This window comes from Equus caballus, chromosome 28 (genome assembly GCF_041296265.1).
Source record: "Equus caballus isolate H_3958 breed thoroughbred chromosome 28, TB-T2T, whole genome shotgun sequence".
NCBI classification, from domain to species: domain Eukaryota; kingdom Metazoa; phylum Chordata; class Mammalia; order Perissodactyla; family Equidae; genus Equus; species Equus caballus.
Window position 1 is genome coordinate 43,456,884 of NC_091711.1, and position 23,660 is coordinate 43,480,543.

Sequence of the window (23,660 nt, forward strand, 5' to 3'; positions counted from 1 at the left end):
CCGGGCTGCCAAAGCAGAATGTGTGAATTTAACCACTGCACCACCAGGCTGGCCCCCTTCCTCTTTTTTTGCTTAAGGAAGATTTGCCCTGAGTTAACATCTGTTGCCAGTCTTCCTCTGTTTGGTTTGTGGGTACCCACCACAGCATGGCCACTGACAGACAAGTGGTGTAGGTCCGTGGCAGGAAACCGAACCCAGGCTGCAGAAGCAGAGCACACTCAACCACTAGGCAACCAGGCCAGCAAGATACTGAACCTCTTAATCTTAAATTCGAGTGCCTGATGTGCAGTAAGCCGATCACTGAGACATTGGCAAAAGCTTGGAGATGGAGAAAGGTTTATTTGAATTGGCAAGAACAAGAAGACAAGACAGGAGGATAGGTTCTCTCAAATCCACCTTAATAGGAGAGAAAGCAGGAGGTTTTATAGAGCTAAGGGGCTTGGGAGGAGGAGTTGCAGAGAAACAAAGGGGTAATCTGTGTTTCTTTCACTCCAGGTAAGCCCCTGGGTAATCCGACTTCTGGGCCTCAGCAGCAGCTGGGGGCTGGATATCTGGTGATCCTTGAAGGCATTCTTTTTCTTCTGTAAAGAAAGCTTATAAATCCTTGTGACTCTTGAGTCACCCCTCAGGTTAAATAAGAAAATAGCAAATTGACAAGATTAACTTCTTTTCATCTATGTCTGGTTGGGAACAAGTTCCCTGAGCTAACATCTATGCCAATCTTCCTTTATTTTTTTCAAGGTTTTATTTTTATTATTGTTATTTTTCCTTCTTCTCCCCAAAGCCCCCTAGTACATAGTTGTATATTTTAGTTGTGAGTCCTTCTAGTTGTGGCATGTAGGATGCCACCTCAGCATGGCTTCATGAGTGGTGTTAGGTCTGCGTCCAGGATCTGAACCAGCAAAACCCTGGGCCGCCAAAGCAGAGCACTCGAACTTAACCACTTGGCCACGGGGCCGGCCCCCATCTTCCTTTATTTGTATGTGGGATGCTGCCATAGTATGGCTTGATGAGCAGTGTGTAAGTCTGCACCTGGGATCCAAACCCATGAACCTTGGGCCGCTGAAGCGGAGCGCACAAACTTAACCACTACGCCGCGGGGCTGGCCCAAGTCATCACATTCTTACTGAATATTTACAGTAACCATCAGGTACCGGCTTCAGATAGAGCAAGCCCTTTTATAGCCCTGCCTTAAACACGTCTTTACCTGGAAAGCTCCTACTCATTCATCAGAACCCAAATACAATACCCTTTGTGTTCATTCATTCAACGTTCTGTGTGCCCAGCTATTGGAGATTCAGTGGGGAAGAAGAACTGGGCCTCGGGCCTAGATTCAGCTCAGAGGGGTTGGGGGTAGGACAGAAAGAGAGAGAGAATTCGATGTTCTCATGGAATCAAAAGTATTTTAGCTGATTTATAGAGGAAATGAGAGTTGGTGAAATTGGAGACCTAGGCAGGATCCAGATCCCATTGCCTTATTATTATAATATTCTTTAACTTTTAATCCTCACAACAGCTGTATAAGGTGGGGGCTATTATTATCATTATCTAATTTATCTCCTTATCATTTATCATTCTTGTTTATTTCATCATCTCATTTTGCCTCATCTAAGGCAAAGAGAGGTTAAGTAGGTCATTCAAGGTCACACAGCTAATAAGTGGCAGAGCTGGGATTCAGGCTCCAGAACCTGTGATCCTAACCACTGGGACGTGCCACGACACTAGCCCAAGGGCAGCAAAGGAAGCCTTAGAAGGTTAGGACAGGGAAATGACACAGTGACCCATCAGCTTGATGGACAGTGGACAGGAAGGGGCTGGGATGGAGACAAGAAGACCAAGAAACATGTTACTGGATGGCCCCTGCAAGAGAAAGCCCGAGCAAGCCTAGAGCCATGGAGAGCAAAGTTGGGCAGAGTCCAGAGGTCTCCAGGGGGTGGTCTTAGCCACAGGGTGGATGACCCGGAGAAGGAAGTGGGAGGAGCCAACAGCTGAGAGCTTTAGCCACTGGCTGGGTGGTGGGCCTTTCAGTGAGATGGGAAACTGGAGGAGGGCCAGGCTGGGGGGATGGGACCAGCATCATAGAGTTCAGTATTTCGCGTTCCCAGGCTTCTTTGATGGTATTCAGCTCAGAGGATTGCAACATGGAGCTGTTGGCAGGTTTGGTTTCCTCGTTAGTAAAAACAGGGACCAGGCTTTTTAATTAATTCTCTGCCTCGTTCTGTGGAAGTGAGGTGGCTTACAAAAACACACAAAGACTTCATCTGCAAGCTCCTTGACAGCGAGGACGTCTCTGTCATGTCCCTCCTCATCCTCTGGGCCTAGCCCTGTGCCTGGCACACGGTCAGAGCTAGTAAATATGTGTTATTTGAATGAACAAAAGGATAGCAAAAATACTGCTAAGAGTGTGGGAGTGAGGGAGAAATAAGGGTTGGAAACTAACCCAGGAGGAGGAGGAGAGTGATATGGGTGGGTGAGGGCACGGAGTTCCCACGCCGCGGTGCACCAGCTGAGCAACCGGGGCGAAGCCAGTGAAGGGCTCAGGGCCTCGGCTGCCTCTCTGCAAAATGGAGGTAATAATGAACCGATCTCAAATGATTGTCCATCAGTGGAGGACTGGATAAAAAATATACAGTATATCACACAACGGAATAATATGAAGCCATAAAAAAGGATGAGAATGCTCTTTCCATATTGATATAGAATGATATTCAGGATACATCATTAAGTATAAAAATGCAGGGCAGGGCACAGAGCAGTATGAGTGGGATGTTAGCATTTGTGTAAAAAAAGGAGAAAAATAATACTTTGCATGTGTGTGTGCGTGTTCTGGGCAAGCATGCAAGCCACAGATTACGTTGGTTGTTTCCGGGGCAAGGAACCAACTGGCTGAGGAGTGCACGAGAGGGCCGGGGGCAGGAGGGAGAATGTTTTACCAAACGTCCTTTGGAATCTTTGGTGTTTGAGATCATGAGAATGTATTACCTATTGAAAAATGAGTGAAATTTAAATTTAAAAAAGCAATTAAGATTTTTTCACATCTTAAAAAAAACTCTCTCTCCGCCCCCTTTCCCTCCAGCTAGTGCCCCATTTTCTGCTCCCTTTACCAGCAAAACTGCTTGAAAGAGTCGTCTGCTTTTGCTCTTTCCAAATCTTCTCTTCTTGTCCTCTCTTCAACCTGCTCCAGTCAGGGTTTTGGCCCTACCTCTCAGCCCAAACCGCTTTCTCAAGGTCACTAATGGCCTCCACATTGCCAAACCCAGTGGTAATTCTCAGTCCTCATCAGCAGCATTTGTCCCAGCTGATGACTCCCTCCTCCTTCACACACTCTTTCTACAGGGCTTCCAGGAGCCCATGCTCACCCGGGTCCTCCTCCCACCTCACAGGCTCCTGCTCCTACCTCTGAATATTAATGGGCCTCAGGGATCCCCTTTCTGCAGTCTATGCGCATGCCTGGTGACCTCCTGGGACCTCCTGGGACCTCCTGGGACCTCCTGGCCTTGAGCAGCATCCATCTGCCAATGGCTCCCACCTGTCCATCTCCAGCCAGCCCTCTCCCCACGCACCAGATTCATTCGTCCACCTGCCTGCTCCACGTCTCCATTTGGCAACCCAAGCTTAACCTGAGATGCTGTTAAAATGTTGCTCTGAACGGCATACAATTTAAAGCTTATAAATTGTTTATTTCTGGAATTTTCCACTTAATATTTTCAGATTGTGGTTGACCAATTAGCTGAAACCATGGAAAGCGAAACCACAAGTAAGGGGGCCTGTTGTACATTGCGGAATTTTGATGGTTTCGGCCCTTTCAAAGCACCTTAATCTGTTAATAAACAAAAACTCAATCCAGAAAAAAAGAAAATGTTGCTCTGAAATTCTCAGTCCTAGGGCTGGCGCCGTGGCCAAGTGGTTAAGTTCGTGCGCCCTGCTGCAGGCGGCCCAGTGTTTCGTTGGTTCGAATCCTGGGCGTGAACATGGCACCACTCATCAAACCACGCTGAGGCAGTGTCCCACGTGCCACAACTAGAAGGACCCACAACGAAGAATATACAACTATGTACTAGGGGGCTTTGGGGAGAAAAAGGAAAAAAATAAAAATCTTAAAAAAAAAAAAGAAATTCTCAGTCCTCCCCTCTGGACCCTGCAATGCTCCATTTCATTGAGGGGAAGAGCCAGTCCTTAGGACCGCCTTCATAGCCCTTGGGGGTCCCCCGCCCATTACCCCTCCTACACGCATGCCCCACTCCTCTGCCTGGTGGCTGTTTCTGACACCCCAAGCACACTCCCCACTCAAGGCCTCTGCCTGCCACTGTCCCCTCTCCCTGGAACATTCTTCCTCTCACCGCTTTCATATCTTCATCTTTCACTGTAACCGCGGGCCTCCGAGACCAGTTCAACTGACCCCATCTCTTATCAACAGAGTGAGTGAGAATTGCCTTCCAGAAAATCTGCAAAGTCACGTAGCCAGGGCATGTGCAAAAGAAGAAATCGTGACCTGAAATGACCTCAGAACTGAAAATCTTTCTCCCCATGGAACCCAAGGCCCGGGACACGACCAGAACTCGACAGTTGGACACTTATCAGAAGCAAGGGGACCCTCATTCAGGAAGATCCGGGGTTAAACTTCTTTCCCCACCTTACCATCAATGTTTAAAACCTTACCATAAATGCTTGAAGCCTACCAATCAAATCTGTCCCACCCTGGGGCCTGCCCAGTGGCACAGCGGTTAAGTGTGCACGTTCCACTTCTGCGGCCTGGGGTTCACCAGTTCAGATCCCGGGTGCAGACATGGCACCGCTTGGCAAGCCGTGCTGTGGTAGGCGTCCCACATAGAAAGTAGAGGAAGATGGGCATGGATGTGAGCTCAGGGCCAGTCTTCCTCAGCAAAAGGAGGAGGATTGGCAGCAGATGTTAGCTCAGGGCTAATCTTCCTAAAAAAAAAAATCTATCCCACCAGAGTTTCCACGTGCCTGTTCCCCCTGACTTCTTAAATTTTGCCCCAAATCCTGAATCAAGGAGACAGATCTGAGGGTACATGCCCCCAGTCTCCCTGCAGATCGAACTCACAGAATAAAAGCTGATTTCTCCCCCAAAGGCTGATGCCATAATTAATTGGCTTATTTAAGTGTATCGGGCAGAGAACCCCAATTTTGTGTGGTAACGTCACCTCCTCCAGGTCCTTGTTTTAATGTCACCTCAGTGACGCTTTCCCTGACACACTCCCCACTCCCACCCGCATTTTAAATTACAAACCATCCAACTCCACCCCACCCCGCTCCCACCCCCACATCTCTGTTCTACAGCATCTGTCGCCTCCCAACATAGGATATAGTCATTTATTAGGTTGTTTTATGACCTCTCTGCCTCTTCCTGACTGTAAATGCCACATTGACAAGGATTTTCTTCCCTATTGACTCCCCAGTACCTAGAAAAGTGCCAGGCACACAATAAACCCAGGACAAATATTTGTTGGATGATTAAAAGGAAGGATGAAAAGAAAAGATTAGCCCTGAGATAAGTACAGTCCTGTGAACTTGCTAGTGGCAGAGAAGAATTTGGTTCCAAGCTTTCTAACAGCCACAGCAAAGAGAAAAACATTTTCCATTACAATATGGAAAAGAACCAGAGGTTGGGGGGAGGTCCAGATTTTGTGTTTTTTTTAAAGATTTTATTTTTCCTTTTTTCTCCCCAAAGCCCTCCAGTACATAGTTGTGTATTTGTTTTAGTCATGGGTCCTTCTAGTTGTGGCCTGTGGGACGCCACCTCAGCATGGCCTGACAGGTGGTGCCATGTCCACACCCAGGATCCGAACCGGCAAAACCCTGGGCCACTGAAGCAGAGTGCGTGAACTTAACCACTTAGCCACGGGACGGCCCCCCAGATTTTCTTGATTCTGAGCCCCCAGAGGACCTTCTCCAGGTTCTCAAGGAATGAAGGCTCTGAGGAGTGGAACGATGCCCTTGACAGTGTCTGAACAGGCCCAGGAACACTTCTCATTTGGGCCTTTTTTTTTTTTTAAAGATTTTATTTTTTTTTCCTTTTTCTCCCCAAAGCCCCCCGGTACATAGTTGTATATTCTTCGTTGTGGGTCCTTCTAGTTGTGGCACGTGGGACGCTGCCTCAGCGTGGTTTGATGAGCAGTGTCATGTCCGCGCCCAGGATTCGAACCAACGAAACACTGGGCCGCCTGCAGTGGAGCACGCGAACTTAACCACTCGGCCACGGGGCCAGCCCCTCATTTGGGCCTTTTTAATACACCCCTCCAGGGGCAGGCCCGATTGCCAAGTGGTTAAGTTCGTGCACTCCACTTCGGCGGCCCAGGGTGTCATTGGTTTGAATCCTGGGTGTGGACATGGCACTGCTCATCAGGCCATGCTGAGGTGGCATCCCACATGCCACAACTAGAAGGACCTACAACTAAAATATACAACTATGTACTGGGTGGGGGGGCGGGGGTTGGGAGAAAAAGGAAAAAATAAAATCTTTAAAACACCCCCCATGGAGGCGAAGGCAGAGCTGAAGTGCCCCTGGGAACGGTGGTTATAGAAGGGACCTACACAAAGTGCCCAGGATGTTGCTCTCTGTTCTGGCTCTAGCCAAAAGCAAAGTGAAGAAAGTCAACAGGTGTTTGTTGGGGCTGCTGTGCATGAGGCCCTCCTGTGGGGACTTGTGCTCCGGGGAGGGGGACCAACGGGGAACAGGAAACAAACAGATGCGGGGGGTCATTTCCGGCACTGCTGTCAAGAAAAGTCACATGAATTGTGTGATAGTAAGTGACTGGGGACTGCCGTCCTAGCCAGGGCAGTCAGGGGCAGCCTTGCTCGGAGGGTGAGGAGGGAGTTGAACCCTAAGTGTTGAGAAGGCTGGAGGCCCACAGCCCAGCGCGGTGTTCAGGAGCGTGTGTGTGTGGATAGATGTCTGATGGAGGCCTGGCTCACAGCCCATCCCACCCCTGGGTCAGCTGGGGGTCAGCCTGGCTGCTCCAGCCCCAGGTCCTCAGGGCAGGGTGCAGGGGAGGCTGTCTGGGGGCCAGGGAGCCCCTCACCTGGTCACAGAGAGCTCCCCCCGGTGACTTGAGGGCATGCAAGCAGCTACAGCACAAGGAGACCCTTACCCATGGGCCAAAGTACAGGCTCCAGCCCTGGGGCCAAGGATCGCTCCACGCCCCTGCATTGACCATTACCCTCGACGGGGCTGCGAGGCTGCCCACAATACTGCTTGGAGGCAGGAGCATGTCGTGCCTTCCCATGTCGTTTCAGAAAGGAGGAGCCATCTTGCCACGCCCCCCCCAAACCCTACAGGATGTGGCCCCTGCCCTTCTTCTCCCTGCTCCAGCCGCATCGGTGACCTGCAGTTCCCTGAACAGGCAGAGTTCTTTCCTGCCTCTGGGAATTCACTCATGCTGTTCCCTCTTTGGGAAGACTTTCCTCCTTCTTTTTACAAAGCTCGCTCCTTCGCCCCCTTTGGGCTCAGCTTACAGGGTACCGTGTCAGAGTGGTCCTCAGCAGGTGGCCTCAGCCCTACTAGTCTCCTTTGTCTCGCCCTGCTTGTTTGTTGTCTTCATACTTTGTGATTATACATTTATTTGTTTGTATACTGTGTACTATGTCTCTTCCTAGGTGAGACATGAGCTTTGGAAACTCAAGGCGGGTATCTGTCTTGGTCACTGCTGAGTTCCAGCCTACGCCATCTGGCACAGGGTAAGTAGCCAATAGATATTTGTTGAATGTATGAATGAGTGAACAATTGATGTGGTCAGAGATGCAGAAAACCATCTTCCTGGCAAAAGGGCAGTCGTCAGAATGGAGAAGATGACTGGGGGCCAAGGAGAGAGGAAGGAAGGACCACCTTGATTTCCTGGGCAAAAGCATTAGTACAGGCTGGAGGTGAGTCACAGGACACAGGAGATGAGCATCCAGGGAACTGAAAAGACATTTCAAAGGCAGTGTGAATAGTGGCAGAAAGAATAAGAGTGTAATGAAGCCAGAGTTCCTATGTTTTAATCCCAGCTCCATTACCAGCTGTGTGATACTAGGCAATTTTCTTAACCTCTCTGTGCCTGAGTTTCTGCATCTGTCAAGCGGCATCAATGCCTTCGTGTTGCGCGGACCTTAAAGAGTTATGTCGATTCAAGGACTGACCCCTTTGGTGGGCTGACGGTCAGTAATGGAGCGGGAATTACAACATAGATGCACTCGATGGGCTTCAGGACCGCTCTGCTCTGACCCAGCTCTGCCTCTCCACCAAGGCAGGGGAGGTTTTCGAGGCGATGAGCTTTTGAATTCTCAGCTTTCCACAAAAATGCCCTCCACGGCGGAGCCCCTGCTTTCAAGCAGACAATTTCTTTGTTACTCAGCTGCTGGTGGGTGGGTGGGTGGCGCCACGGGCTGCTCATTTCCTGAATGAACAGCTGTGCCCTCTCCCCGTTGTCAAGAATAATCATAACTCTCCTTCAAACCTCGGCCCAGCCTCCTTCATTCACTGCTCTCTGGCTGCCTGGCAGCCCAGCACATGTTTGCAGGCCAGCGGGAGGGGCCTCAGGGAAAGGAGGCTGGATGTGAAGCGGGGGGTGGGCCCTCGGCTCTGGCCTTGGCCTTGTCCACAGCAGACCAGGCCCTGCCTCCTGGCCTCCAGTCTCACACTGTACCTCCCACTTCCCTCACCCCCTGTGGCCACATCAACCTCCTTCCTTTTCCTCTGGGACACCAAGCTCACACGCACCCCAGGGCCTTCCGGCCAACTGTCCCCTCTTCCCACATTGTCGAGATTCTGGCAGGACTGGTTCCGTCTTGTCACTCAGGGCTCAAGGTAAACAGCATCATGTCAGAGAGGTGCTCCCTGGACACTCGCCTCTGCTGGCCCATCGCCGGTGATCCCTCACTCCGCCAGCCCACAGCCCGAAGCCGGTGCTCTCCTAGCTCCGGAGCCACAGGCAGAGGAGCTGATCTCGGCATCGACGTGCCAGCCCAAGTCCTGGCACTGATGCCGATTGGTCAGGCCTCCGCCAGGGGTCCTGTGGACCCAGAGATGGGAGAGGGCTTCCCCAGGTGAAAGCAGGGAGGCAGTTCCCAGCAGAGAGGACAGTGGGTGGTGGGCAGGGCAAATCCAGGCGTCCACCACGGCCCCAGCCCTTCTCCTGGGGTGTAAAGATCACGAGTCCGTAGCCCGGGCCTCAAGCCCCCGCTCCATCACTCAGTCACTTCCGAGCCAGGTGACCCGGTGAAGCCCCACCATCTCTCCCAGCCTATTTCCTCATCCAGGTAAACCTCGCAGAGTTGTGATAAGAAGCAGGTGAGATGATGCCTATGAGGGCACTTTGAAAACTATTATCATCTTCGGAAGAGAGGAAGGCAAGAAGGAAGAGGAGGATTTAGAGTGGGGAGCTTCCTCTGGGCAGGGTCTTCAGACCAGGTGGAATAGAATCAGAACACCGGGCCTCCGGCGACAATGGGCAACATGTATCACCACTGCTCTTTCAGAATCAGATACCCAGACTGTGTGAGCCTGATTGTTCTGGAAGGTTCTGGAAGGTCAGGGATATGTGGTAGCATTGGATGGCCCTGGTTCAAATACCTCTCTAACCAGGTATTGAACGCAGGCAAGTCGCTCCCCCTGCCTGAGCCTCTATGTCCTCACCAGCAAAAAAGGGATGATAGTAATAAATTATTGGACTATTGTGAGCTTTAAGTGAGGGCAAAGCGTGTTGCCTGACAAGCAGGAAGCCCTCAATGCATCTTACTAGCTATTTTTATTAGTTATTTGTATTTTTCTCAATTATTTCCCTTTTAACTCCCCCCCTCCTTTTTATTTCAATAAGACTTCTTTTGAAGATGCCAGCCTGCCTCAGCAGTACTAGGGGTGCCTGAGCTTCTTTCCAAGCCGCGGCCGAGGAGAAGGGACGGGGAGAAGGAAGAGAAACCCCTTTGTGGAAGCCGCCTCTGCCGACCCGGGGCTTATGCACCGATTACACGGGAACCCCCAACAGCCTTCTCTTCCTTACTTTGCGGAGGAGGTTGTGGAGGACCAGAATCTTCAGAGACTTGCCCAAGGGCACACAGCGTGGAAGTGCTGGAGCTGAGATTCTGATGTGGAAAGCAGGCCCTCTCCAGGAGTGGAGGCTGTCCAGCCCGGAGAGCCTCCCAGGCTGTGGGTGTGTGTGTGTGTGTCTGTGTGTGTGTGTATGAAACAAGCTTACTACTCCCTTTAGGCCCTCTTCAAGTTGTTTCAATAGAAATATCTCAAGGGCCTAGTGTGGGCCAGACGGAGAAAGAGGTGAGCTCCTTGACTTGCCACGGTCATTCACTCACAGTGATCTCAGAGCCAAGTGAAGGATGGATCTGAGTGCCCTGTCAGTGCCAAAGGAGGACAGGGGACACTCTGAGGGGCCAGAGGGGAGTGGAAGGCCTGAGAGTCCCTGGGGACCTGGCTCCCCCCACCCCTATCCGGAGTGCCCTCAGGGAGGGCTCCTCTCTTCTGTGGCCTCCATTCTCCCAGACTGGCCCCCCGCCCCCACCCCAGTGCACACTCACACACACTCACCACCCCACTTGCTCTCTAATTGCCAGGAATGCCGCGCTGCCCTCAGCCCTTCCTCCCCTGCATTCCTCAGCAGCGACTCCCACCTGGCAGGGCAAATTATACCCTGGCCTGGCAATAAAAGCCACTTTCCAAAAAAAGAAGCTTTAGGGCCCTGAGAGACGCAGCTAACTCTCTCACCCAGCCTGTGCCTGACTCAGGAGGGGGTGTCTGGGCCAGAGGCGACAGGGCCCCATGTCTCTTTAAGCAGGGAGTACAAATTCCCATCCCAGTCCCTCCCTCCTGCTCTTCCTGACGTCAGGAGGAAGGCGTGTGTGAGTGAGTGAGGGGCCTGAGGTGCCGCATGCTCACACACACACATACACACACAGAGTCATACACACAGCACGTCTCCCAGACCCGTCCCCTGCTCGCCAGCTCCCAGCTCCAGAGAGAGGCGGGGTGCTGAAGCCGGCTGCAGGAGGCAGTGCCCGACCGCCACTGCCAGGGAGAGGTAAGGGGCTCGATGGGGGCAGAGGGCACACGGGCTCTGGAAACTGGCTTTGGCAGGAGTGAAGCAGGGAGGTGTGACATTGTTGGGGGGGGCAGGGCTGGGAAGGTGGGCACCTCCCGGGGGCTGGCCCAGCCCAGTTCAGTTTACAGAGGGGATGCAGGAGGATATGCAGATGAGCCCCCGGCCCTCGGGCCCTCCCTCCGCCTCCCGGCCCCCCAGGGAAGCTGAGGCTGTGTGGCTCCTGTGAAGAGCGTGTGTCTGCGAGTGTCTGGGACTTATGTCTGGCTCAAGAGACAGAGAACAGCAGACACCTGCCAAGCCGCAGCCTCCTGTCTGGGAACCAGGGGGACAGAAATGACTGGAGAAATAATCATGCTCCGACCAGATGCCAAAAGGAGAGCGGGGCAGGCGCATATGGGTCTTCTCCCCGGGAATTTGGGGCTGGGCAGGGACCTCCGGGGAGGGCAGACAGTGGGGCCTGGAGCAGCTGACTTACCCTGACTCTGTTTCTTCCCCAAGGTGATGGGATAATTGTGTTAATTGGCTTGAAGAGGTGGCTCCATGTTATTATTTTCACCGCAGAGTCACCCCCACCCAGAGCTCTTGCCTCTCCCGAGGCCACTCCTCTCCCCTGCCCGGCTCTCTCTGACCTCCACCCTTGCAGGGCACAGCCTGGAGAGAGGGGTGATAAGCGAGAGCTGCTGGCCCCCCGTGCTGTGGGATGCCTTGGGACTCTGGCGGGCAGCTTTGGCCAGCGCCAAGTCCCTGAGTGGCCTGACCCCGGCACAAGGAGTCCAGGCGGAGATAGGGGGCGATGCTGGCAGCCGCAAGGGAGACAGCAGGTTCCTGCCAAGCTGCCAGCCTGCAGACACTTCCCAGGGAGAGGGGAGGGGGACGCAGAGCGAGAACAATAATAAATACAGAGTGTGAACTACTGCATCCGCTGGGGCTGGGGGAGGGGAGGAGGAAGCGCGCCCGGATGGGGGGTGGGCAACCTCTCTGAAAGCCTGGCCCTGTGCCCGCCTGGCTGTGCTCCAGGAGAGGCCTCTCCCTGGGAAGGGGCTGTCTCCAGCCCCCTGGGGGATGGGGAGCCAGTTTCCCAAATGTGACTCTGTCCCAGAGGCTTCTGGGTCCTCAAATTCTGGATGTTTCCTCCTTCCAGCCTCCCCCAACCTCCCCGAACCATTTCCTTGAAGGGCTTTTCCAAAAACATCTATTTCCCATATCGGCCCCACCCCTCTGGATCCAAAAATAAGGGACAGGTGTAAGCAGGAACTGGCCGCACAGGGGCCTGGAGAGGCCGGGGGACAGTCTCGGCCACAGAGGCTTCTCCAGGCCTGGAGAAAGACGGATGGACAGTGTTCACAGATGCCCACTGGCCGTGGAGGGGAGATCCCTAGGGGGAACTGGGGGGCGTCCCACACAGCTGGCTGGTGGGGAGGGGACACCTGCAGGCTGGTCTGGAGGCAGGTCCCCCAGAGTGACACCAGCAGAGGGCGCTCAGGGCCTGGCTGAAGTGGTCACGTCCACTGGTCACAACCAGCAGGCCAGGACCCAGAGTCTGGTGGGAAGGGCGCTGGGGGCAGTTTGGACCTTTGACTATGCAGAGAAAGCAAGATAGGGTGCAAAAAGCAGTGTTGGGGGGGCTCTTCCCTTGCCCCAAAGTCAGTGAAGTGTTGGTCAGCAGGATGGGTGGCAGGGCACTCTGGAAAGCTCAGGGACTTTGGGGTCATGCTGACTTGAGTTCCAGCTCAGCCACTCTAGATGTGACTTTGACCGGTCGGTTCCTCTCTCTAGGGAGACTCAGAGTGAGAAAGTGACCTGCCCAGGGTCACGCAGCCTGGCGGAGCTGGCATGTGAGCATGGTTCTCGTGGTGCCCATCCTGCCCATCTAATGCCACAGCTGATGCCCATCCCCACCCCTACTGATGCCAGAGACCTAAATCACAGCCAACCCCAAGGCAGCGCGGGCATGTGACAAGGAGGAGTGTGAAAGGGTCTCGATTAAACTCAAGTATTAGCTGGGGCAGCCCTTCCCCATGCGCAGACATGCGGACACACATGCACACACGCACACACACACATGCACACACACACACGCACACGCTGTGGGAGGGGAAAGAACTAGGTTTAATTAGGTCACCTCCAGCTGCTGGGGCCGCTTTGGCGCTGATGTATTTTAAGGAGTGTCTGGGAAGCTGGGGGAGGGGCGGGCAGAGCCAGCCTCTGTCTGGTGGTCCTGAGGCTGCTTCTTCACCCTCCTAGGGCCCATGGACAAGACCCTGATGTTCGGAAAACCCTTCCACCGTCGTCCTGTGTTCCCTGTCCTTCCCACTTTCAAGCCACCATGTCCTTTCCTCCCCCATACGCTCCTCCACGATGGCGGCTCGGGGCTGGGACGTTTTTATTGGGGAGCTGTTTCTAAGTTTGTCAGAGGTGGCAAGTGACTCATCCAAGGTCATGGTCTGAGTCAGCACAAAGCCAGGAATAGCACCTGCGCCCTGACTCCCAGTTCTCCCGAGACCCCGCTCTTCCCTCTCGGGGAGCAGGGGCAGGAGCTCTCAGGGACTGGCTGGCCCTCCCTCCCCGCCTCCTGCCAGAGGCCTTTCTGCACCCTTCAATGTCTCCAGGGCTGCCCTGACCGGCTGTGAGGCCCCAGCAGCCTCTTCACCTCTCTGAGCTTCAGTTTACTCTTCTGAAGAATGGAGATCATAATGGTGATTGTCGCGAAGGGATGTGTGAGGACGAGATGGGGAAATGGGGCAAAGGTCTGGGCACCCCACTTGGCACATGGTTAATAATCGACAGACGGCAGCCGTGACTCTTGTCATATCAGGACTTCCCACACTGTTCCACTTGTCCGTCTGTTCCTCCCACTGGGCTGCGGGCCTTCTAAGGGCAGGGCTGTCTCCTCTCGTGGGTGTTGTCCCGGTGCCTGAGACTCAAGTTTCTGTCAGTTATGTGTATGTGTTTGACAAGCTCAGAGGACAGTTGGACTGACCGTCATTAGTCATCTGGAGCAGTGATGATTTGTGTAGCCCAGGAGAAAAGTGAGGCCCAGAGAAGGGTGGATGCTTGCCCCAGGTCACACAGCACTGGGGGGTAGAGCCAGTTTGCTTTCCCTCATCTGCTCAGAATGAGAGGGGTTCACGTGGTCAGGAGAGACTCTGACGACTATTTCCTGCCCCATTCTTTTTTGGGGAGCTGAGAATTGGAGGCGCCCCAGCCGCAGGGCCATGGTCATCCGCTGATGGGGTTGAGTCACCGTGTCCACAGCCCCAAAGCCTCTCCAACGGCCTCAGGGTTATCTGGGAACAGCCCTGATGTGTTTACCTCCCCTGGTCCTTTTGTCTACAGAATCACGGGTCAGCTGGGGCTTGGCCTTCATGCAGGGAAATGAAGACGAGCTTGGCTGGGAGGGTCAGAGCCAAAACAGGTGGACAGTGACAGCTGTGCCCACTCCCAGCTCCTCGACTCCTCCCACCCTGGACACGGTGCGACGATTAGCCCTATCTGACAGATGAGGAAACTGAGGCGCAGAAAGGGAGGGTCACTCAGCTGGGACACCACAGAGCCAGGATTCAAACCCAGCTGTCTGGGTCCCAAGCTGTCCTCTCATCCTCCAACGGCTAGTTCCGAAGGGCATTATCCTGGGCAGGAGAAGCCCCCAGACGGGCACGCCGGATCCCTGGGGGGCAGGGCTTGAGCTCTGTTTGAGTTAAAACAGATGTTCTACAAACGCATCTGTTTCTCTGCTCCTGGAGGAGTTGATTTTCCCCCTTAGTTTCTCAGGGAAAGTTCTTTTGGGAAAACTCCAGCCTCATCTTGGCTGAACTAGGAACAGAAGTTATCCTCACAGGAAGAGCACTGTTGACCTTCAGACAACTCTGGGCTCTGTCACTTATCTGCTGTGTGACCTTGGGCAAGTCACTTAACCTCTCTGGGCCTCAGTTTCCTCATCTGTAAAATGTCAACTGTTGTAATTTCAACCTTTCGGGACAACTGGGAGGTTGAAAAATGGAAAATAGTCTCTGTGAAGACTCTCGCACTGTATATGATAAAAGCACTATCTTCACTCGCCCCTTTCTGCAGCAACTTTGTCGAGGAAGGGTCTGAACTGGAGGCCTGCTCTGCGTCCCCTTGTTCCCTTCTCCCTGGTCTCCCAGGCTGCTGGTATTGTGCTGCTCCTTCAAGTCCAGGCCCCTGGCAGGGCCCAGAGAGGGGAAGACTCTGCCCAAGGTCATGAGGAAGTCAAGAGCAATGCAGGGCTTGAACCCTGACTTCCTGACTTGAACCTTGGCTCCTGGCTTCCCACTGCAGGGCTGCAGAGTCAGATTGCCCTGGTTCCAGTCTGGCTCAGATATTAAGTGCTGTGTGGCCTCGAGTGAGCGACTTAGCCTCTCTGACCCTCAGTTTCTTTGTCAACAAATTGGGATAATAACAGCACCAGGCTTAAAGGGCTGTTTCAGGGATTAAATAAAAGGAGAAGCTATGGAGCTATGAGGATGAGGCAGGGAGCAAACGGGTGTGCAAGTCCTTGGGGAAGCAGGGACGAGGAGAGTGAAGGTGGGCTTGGCTCAGCTCACCTGGGTCTCTCCTTCCCTCCTTCACTCCTCCCCTCATGCCCCGCTGAGCTGCCCTGTCTGGGAGGAGCAATCTCTGCCCCAGCCCTACCCAGTGTCCCACATTCCACCCATTTCGTCCGCACAGGAGTCTGGGGGATTCTGTCATCCTCAGTTTCCAGAAGACGAAGGAGGCGGGGCAGGACCCCAGCACAGCCGGCCGGTGGAGGCTGTGCTCTGCCCCTCTTGCCCTGAGTGCTGCCCTAGGCAGACTCCCCGCCTTCTCCCCAGGGCCCCCTGCTCCGGGGGGCAGCCTTAGCGAGTCCTGTGGGGCTCGAGAGAATGAACGCCTGTGGTCGTTGCTGTTATTCTGCCCCCCTCCCCTCTGCTGCCTGGCCCATTTCGGGGAGGGAAGAGGGCTGCCCCCCACTGAACCCTGGGTCATCAGTGCATCCTTCCTGTCCCCCCCCCCCCCCCCCCCCCCCCCCCCGCCTGCTTGGCATGGGGCCTTGGGTTGGGAGGCCTGGCTGGCCAGAGCAAGGCCCGACCCAGCGGCGTCTCCCTGGTAACCACTGGGGACTGTCTCCACCCCTCCTCCACCCCCTTCCCTCCCCTCCCCCCTCCACAACCTCCCAGCACCGGCTGTCACCGCCAAGCACAATGCCAGGCCTAGGGAAACTGCAGTGGGCAGGCCAGGACTGCCCTGCTCCCTAGAGAGAGGGAGGCAGACCTTCTGTCCCCACCGCCTGCCACCCTCATCCAGGTTGGGTAGGGGGCACCCAGGAGCGTGCTGCAGGGGCTGGCATCCTGTGCTGTCCTGGCGGTGTTGTCTTGCCTGGCTTTGCTGCCTGCCTTCCTTTCTGGTAACAGCTTTATTGGGATATAATCCATGTACCGTATAATTCACCTGCTTGAGGCGGACAAGTCAGTGGTTTTTAGTATACTCACAGAGTTGTGCAATCTCAGCAGAGTCAATTTTATTTTTATTTTTATTTATTTATTTATTTTGAGGAAGATTAGCCCTGAGCTAACTGCTGCCAATCCTCCTCTTTTTGCTGAGGAAGACTGGCCCTGAGCTAACATCCGTGCCCATCTTCCTCTACTTTCTATGTGGGATGCCTACCACAGCATGGCTTGACAAGCGGTGTGCAGGTCCACACCTGGGATCCGAACCAGTGAACCCCAGGCCGCCGAAGCGGAACACGTGAACTTAACCGCTGCGCCACCAGGCTGGCCCGAGTCAATTTTAGAGCCTCTTGAATACCCCAAAAGGAAACTCTGTAACCATTGGAAGTCACCCCCACTTCCGCCTCCCCCAGCCCCTGGTGACCACTAGTCTCTGTCTCTGGATTTGTCTATTCTGACATTTCAGATGAATGGAATCATGCAATATCCGGTCTTTGGGGCCTGGCTTCTTCCACTGACATAACGATTTCAAGGTCCGTCTGTGTTGTAGCAAGTATCAGTACTTCCTTGCTTTTTATGGCTGAATAATATTCTACCTTATGGCTGTACCACATTTCCTTTATCCATTCATCGGTTGGTGGTCATTCAGGCTGTTTCCGCTTTCTGGCTGTTAGGAAGAATGCTGCTGGGAACATTCCTGTACAAGTTTTTGTGTGATTGCTTCTCTTCTTTTTTTTTTTTTTTAATTATTATTTTTATTTATTTATTTATTTACTTTTTGAGGAAGATTAGCCCTGAGCTAACTGCTGCCAATCCTCCTCTTTTTGCTGAGGAAGACGGGCCTTGAGCTAACATCCGTGCCCATCTTCCTCTACTTTATATGTGGGACGCCTGCCACAGCACGGCTTGCCAAGTGGTGCCGTGTCCACACCCGGGATCCGAACTGGCAAACCCCGGGCCACCAAAGTGGAACGTGCGCACTTAACTGCTGAGCCACTGGGCTGGCCCCTGATTGCTTCTCTTCTTGAAACTTCCGTTTTCTTCCCTCTAAAATGGGGATAAAAATGCCAAACCTGGCCCACCCCTGCCTCTAGGAGTCAGCTCAGAGAGAAAAGCCCCACATCAGCTTGAGGGGGCTGTGGGGCCGTGAGGGGGCACAAGGGGCCGTAAGGGGCCAATCTCACTCCCCTGCAGCTCCCCGGGCTGGAAGAGGCCGTGGTACAGGGCTGCTGGGGAGGACGGAGGCTGTGTCTCCACCCCAGGGAGGGCAGCGCCAGCTCATCATCTTGACCCAGAAAAATCTCTCTTGCTGCGTGATCTTGAGCAGCGCCCAGGAGACCTGTTTCAATGACGAGGGTTCAGTCGGTGACTCCATGGCCCTTCCTTCTTGCCCTGTAGTGTTTTTGGGCCTCCTGGGCTCTGGGCTCTTCGGGAGCCTTAAATTCTTCCCTGGAAATTCTAGGCTTGGTGATAGGGGGTGACGACAAGATGGAGCCTAGAAACAGACTTGCAGCTCAGGGACTCGCCTCTCACCCCAGGGCCTTTGGGTGAGGGGCTGGGGGAGTGGAGGAATTGGGGTGAGGAGGTGGAGAACATGTCGCCCCCATTCCTATATGACCGTGGACTGTGGGAACTTTTGTATATGCCCAGGCTTAGCCAAGCCTCCCCATGGCCCGTGAGGGAGCCAGACAGGGTCTATCAGCTCCATTGTACAGAGGAGTAAACTGAGGCCAGGAGAAGTACTCCCCAAGGCCAGCAGCTAACACGCATCAGGGCTGGAGCTTCCGGGGTCTAGGCATCCTGCCCAGCCCCGCTGTGCAGCCCATGGGCCCCAGGCTCACTACCTCTCCAGGCTTCCACAGCAACGCCTCTTGGGGTCTAAAACTTCCTAACCCCTGTGGGGAGGGAGGGTGGGTGAGCACACAGTGCGGGAACTCTGTTCTCTTCCTCAGTAGAGGAAAATATAGTGTGAATGTTTTCAAGGTCATCCAGGCACTGAGCTACTGACATGGGACTTTCTATTGATTACCATTGATAATAGAAATTTATTGGGTATCTACGAGATACCCAGATGGTGTCACTCATACTAAATCATTGACTTCTTGGCGACTTTGCACGGTAAGTATTCTCGGCCTCATTTGAGAGACAAGGAAACTGGGGCTAAGAAAAAATCGTCAAGATTCCCAAGCAATCACCATGAACTGGTCCTGTTCTAAACATGCAGAAAGTCATTTAATCCTTACAGCAACCTCTCTATGAAATAAAGACCAATGCTATTCCCATTTTACAGAGCAGGAAACTGAGTCAAAGGTTAAGAGGGTTGACCAAGGCTGCAAAGCTTGTAGGCAGAGCAGCCAGCATTCAAAACCAGGCCATCTAGGTCTGGAGCCTGCCCTCCCACCCCCCAGGTTGGAGCTGTTGAGTAGCTTGCTTGAGGTCACCGAGTTACAGATGACAAAGCTGAGATTCGAACCCAGGTCTGTAGATTTGAAACGGCTAACGCTCGTGCCAAACTATGTTCCAGATCGTCATTGACCACTTTACCCATCCCGCCTCCCAGGCCCCCGGAGTTAGAGAATTGAACTTCAAGTTGGAAGAACTTTTAGGTTAGTCTTAGCTTGGGCAGGATCCCACAGACTGGGGGCTTACACAACAGCCATTTAGTCTCACAGCTCTGGAGGCTGGAAGGCCACATCAGGGGCCAGCGTGGTCAGTGAGAGCCCCCTTCTTGCTGTGTTGACACATGGCAGGGAGAGAGGGAGCCACCTTGCCGGGGTCTCTTCTCATCCCCGGGGCTCTATTCCCATCATGGGGGCCCCCCTGACCTGACCAGATGACCTGCCCTCATCTAAACCCAGTTACCCCTCAAAGGCCCCACCTCCAAACACCAGCACATTAGGGGTTAGGACTTCAACACAGGAATTTTTGAGGACACATTTCAGCCCATAGCAAGGTCACAGATGGTTTTGTCCTTCTGGTGAGGACACTGAGTCGGGGAGGGGCTGTGAGTGGCCTGAAGTCGCTCTGTGAGGAGTGGTAGGCAGGCCCTGCCCTCCAGACTTATGCGCACTGTCCAGAAGGGGCCTACCCGAGACCACACTCACCTGTATCTCTCTCCTCCTTCCAGACGGAGCCTGTAGCTGGTGAGGCCGCCGAGCAGGGCCAGGCCGGGCCCTGCCCGCAAGGACGCCCAAGCCCTTTGCCGGCCCCTGCGCCGGGGAGCCCGCCAGGCTCTCCTGCTGGCACTGCCATGACTTCGGAGCCCACATCACCCCCGGTCGTGCCCCCACTCCACTCTCCCAAGTCCCCTGTCTGGCCCACCTTCCCCTTCCACCGGGAGGGCAGCAGGGTCTGGGAGAGGGGCAGTGTCTCATCTCGGGACCTGCCCAGTCCCCTGCCCACCAAACGGACCAGGACATATTCAGCGTGAGTACCTGCCCCTCGCCCGGGTCCCAGTGCTTTCCCCAGAACAGGGCTCCAGGCCCAGCTTGCTCAGCCCCATCCTTCTCCAACCCGTTATCCTCACCCGAGGACAGGGGAGCTGTGTATGGACCTTCCAGTAACTGCAAGTGTTCATTCATTCATTCATTCTACAAAGATTTATCGAGCTCCTGACAAAGGATGAATAGGACAAAGTCTCAGCCTGTGGGCTGCTTACAGGCCAGAGGGAATTTGTCCAGCATTCACTACCACCAGGCAGGGTTGGGGGGAGGACCCAGCCTTGGCCATCGGGGAAGATGATGAGTTTGGAAGATGTATCAGTGAAGGAGGAAGCTGAGGTTCTGAGCCGATGGAACAGCCTGGGCAAAAGCTGAAGCAGGGGGCTGACCTTTGGAGCGGGGTGGGCAGGCTGGAGGGAGACCAGCCCTGGGCCTTTGGGGTAGGTTACCAGGTGGGATCAAATGGGGGAGAGGGTTTATGGGAGCCACAGGGAGACTGACTTGGCTCGGCCAAAGCAGGAGTTTTTGGTGGTAAGTGCTGATTCTTCTCTGTGTCCAACTCAAGGCGAGGTACGGAACAGATGCCTAATAAACGATGAATGAACGGATGATGACAAATGAGTGAATAGGATATCACTGCTTCAGGAGATAGTGAGCTCCCCATTTCGGGAGGTATTTAAGCCTAGGTTGGACATTTTTCACTCAGAAATCTTTCAGCGGGAATCCATGTAAGCCCGAACTACCTTGGGGGGAGGGTGCTGTGCAGAGACAGGGGCCCTGACTGGGAGTCAGGAGACCCACTTGCTGTGTGCCCTGAGAGAACCAGTTCCCCTCTCTGGGCCCCAGTCTCCTTATCTGTCGAACGGGATGAGAGGACTAAGCTGGTGTAACTGTGTGTGGTTTGGGGCCTGGGGAGGGTTTCCCAGAGCCCTGAGGCAGGCTCCACAGGCAGGGCCCAGAAGGGCTGGGGGGGGGGGGTCCAGGGAGGGGCCTCCCCAGGCCACAACTCCAACCCCCCTACCCTATCCTCAGGACAGCCCGTGCCTCGGCTGGCCCCGTGTTCAAGGGCGTCTGCAAGCAGTTCTCACGCTCACAGGGCCACGGCTTCATCACCCCCGAGAACGGGTCCGAGGACATCTTCGTGCACGTGTCTGAGTGAGTCCCTCTCGCCTCCCCATTCAGGGCTGGGCACGTGCTGTAGGGTCCCCAGCAGTGCCTCAGGACATGCCTCTCCCCTCACTGGCTGAGCTCTGTGTTCTGGCACCGGTCTCTTCCTCTCAGTATGGGCTGAGGGCAAGTGGAAGGAGGTGGGCTGGGGCCAGGTGGGGAGGGGGCACTCAGACCCCAGAAGCCCCAGGAACCACTGACCGAGCCCTGGGACGCTGTCTCAGCATCACGGGGGCTGAGAGGGCCGGGACAGCCCCCAGCCCTAACGCCAGGCATGAGCTGGGGAGGTCAGTGGGCTTTTCTAAGCCTCAGAGAACTCCCTGCGCCCTCTCCCATCTCACTCAGTCCCCAAACAACACAGAGGAAGGGACTGTTGATTCCCACTTTACAGATGAGAGAGCTGAGGCTCCGAGAAGGGAGGCTGGCCCAGGCTCCCGGCCTAGCTAGGCCCAGGGCTGGGCCACCATCAGGCCAGGCCGCAGCGGGTGTCGGGGGAGTGGGGCCTGCCACTGGGCTGATGCCCCTCTCCTGCCCACCAGCATCGAGGGGGAGTACGTGCCAGTGGAAGGCGACGAGGTGACCTACAAGATGTGCCCCATCCCGCCCAAGAACCAGAAGTTCCAGGCCGTGGAGGTGGTGCTTACCCAGCTGGCCCCACACACTCCCCACGAGACGTGGTCGGGCCAGGTCGTGGGCTCCTAGGCTGGGTGGCTCACGTGCCGGCCGCCGGGTTGGGGGAGCCACATAGGGAGGACAAGTGGCAGCTGGCTCTGTGCCCCACTGCACTGGCTGACCCAGTGGCCTCAGTGTGCACATCTGTCTGTCTGTCTGTGCTTGTGGCCGTGAGCATGTGCCTCCATCCACCCCATGACCTGTGACTGTTGTGTGAGCTGGACTGACGGGGAGGCCACTAGACCCGCCTTCTCGGGTTGTCTGCTCTCCATCCTTCCCCCTACCACACACCACAGGACCCTCTCACCTCCTGCCCACCCATCCACATGTCCACTGAGCCTCTGATGCCTGCATCAGGCCTGGGGCTGGGAGGCAGGGGGCACCAGTGGGTCCCCTGCCTGTACAAGCTTGCCCCGCCGCCTCGGCCCCAGACCTGGCCTGGGGACCAGACTCTGCTTGTGCTCCTTACACCTCCCACTCTGGGCCAGGTCTCCCACTGTGGCCTGGACCCCCTACCCCAGAAGCCAGGCCAGTGAGGGCTTTGGGGCGGCCTCCTAGCCTTTGGCAGGGGAAGAGGGCAAAATGTGGAGGCAGACAGACCCCTCCCCGCTCCATGGCCCAGTCTTCCTCCTCTCCTCTCAGCACACAGGAGAGGCAGGAAGAGGGGCCTGGGGGCAGAAGGCAGTTTGGGGACTCCAGTTTTGCCGGCCACAGTCCCTCCTCCTTGGCCTGGCAATGGCTCTGTGAACCCCAAACTGAGGCCATGTCCCCTTCCCTGGGCTGTGCTGCCTCCACCAGAGGGTTGGAGCCCGTCTCCCCCAGCCTGGATGGAGCCATCTCCTTTGCTGACTCAGACCCCACTGATGCTCTGCCCGTGCTCAGCCACAACGGCTGCTGAGGCCCCAGTGATGGATGGACACACAGCCAGGCCAGGGCACTCACCAGGACGGCTCTCAGTTTGGGAGCCCACCAGCCCTGCAGCCCCTTTGCTGGACCCTCTTCTCAAAGCTGCGAGATTGCGGCTCCCACTGGCCCCCAACAGGCCAGTGGCTGAGGTGTGGTCCCTGTCTTGTCTGTCCCTTAAGATGTGTGTGTGTGTGTGTCTCTGTCTGCATTCACTCTTGGGTGGGGGGTTGGCCTAGCCTGGGAGGCCAGGAAGGAGGGCCAGCGTCTAGCCCCTCTGAACCACCATACTCCCTTCCATAGAACGCATCACCTGACAGGGGGAGAAACGAGGTTGAAGAGAGGGCCTGCCAGGGACAGTGACCCTTAGGTGACCCAGTCTGTGAGTAAAACTGGGGGCTCAGATGCCCAGGATGAGGAGATCACTGACTGTCAGGAGGATCCCTGGCTCTGTAGGTGCCCCAAGGTCCCAGGTAGAGATCAGCTGTGCATCAGATGTACATCCCACCCCTGCCCCAGTCCCCGACCAGGGGCTGGGAGCCCAGAGTTGCTGAGATGTGCTGACCAGCCCCCCAAAACTGAGAATGGCCCAGCCTGATGCCCCACTCTGGGCTGGGTCTACTCCAGTAAGGCCTGAGGGCTTTCCCTTGAGGACCCCCTGGCCTCCTTGGTGCAGGTTAACTGCTGGGAGCCCCCCAAGACCCCCTCCTGTGAGTAGGTCCCTGTTTTAGGCACTAGCCAGGAGGTATGATGTAGTAACGTCAGCCCTGGGCTGCCGGCGGTGGCAGAGGGGCACCAGCGCCCCTCCTTGCTCACAGCCCCGCAGTGTCCAGTCAGAACTCCTCCTGAGACCCCAGCCACCCAGACGGCCCCATCCTTCCTAACACTGGCAATAAACCCTCAACTGTGACTCAGCCTGGCCCAGAGCTGCCTCTGTCCGTCTGGGTCCTGGGGGAAGGGGCTGGGGGAGGACACCCCAAACC

At 55.1% G+C, this 23,660-nt stretch overlaps 1 protein-coding gene across 3 annotated transcripts; it reads left to right on the forward strand.

The window, feature by feature from the left end:
• The first annotated feature begins 7,311 nt into the window (after window positions 1-7,311).
• On the forward strand, window positions 7,312-23,591 carry CSDC2 (cold shock domain containing C2). 3 transcript variants are annotated; one of them, XM_023631728.2, is made up of 6 exons: window positions 7,312-7,698; window positions 9,816-11,027; window positions 19,020-19,101; window positions 19,623-19,921; window positions 20,968-21,090; window positions 21,642-23,591. In XM_023631728.2, exons 4-6 carry the CDS (start codon window positions 19,746-19,748, stop codon window positions 21,802-21,804), a joined length of 462 nt encoding a protein of 153 aa, XP_023487496.1. In that variant the 5' UTR covers window positions 7,312-7,698; window positions 9,816-11,027; window positions 19,020-19,101; window positions 19,623-19,745; the 3' UTR covers window positions 21,805-23,591. The 3 variants fall into 3 exon arrangements, with proteins under 3 accessions (XP_023487496.1, XP_070109828.1, XP_023487495.1); XM_070253727.1 differs by lacking the exon at window positions 7,312-7,698 and adding an exon at window positions 9,490-9,583; XM_023631727.2 differs by lacking the exons at window positions 7,312-7,698; window positions 19,020-19,101 and having other exon boundaries at window positions 10,562-11,027.
• The last annotated feature ends 69 nt before the right edge of the window (window positions 23,592-23,660 follow it).

Coding starts and splice junctions, on each gene's coding strand:
- CSDC2 (XM_023631728.2), top strand. CDS start 19,746: ATGACTTCGGAGCCCACATCACCCCCGGTCGTGCCCCCACTCCACTCT. Junction 19,922..20,967: donor CGGACCAGGACATATTCAGC/GTGAGTACCTGC, acceptor CCCTATCCTCAG/GACAGCCCGTGCCTCGGCTG. Junction 21,091..21,641: donor ATCTTCGTGCACGTGTCTGA/GTGAGTCCCTCT, acceptor CCTGCCCACCAG/CATCGAGGGGGAGTACGTGC.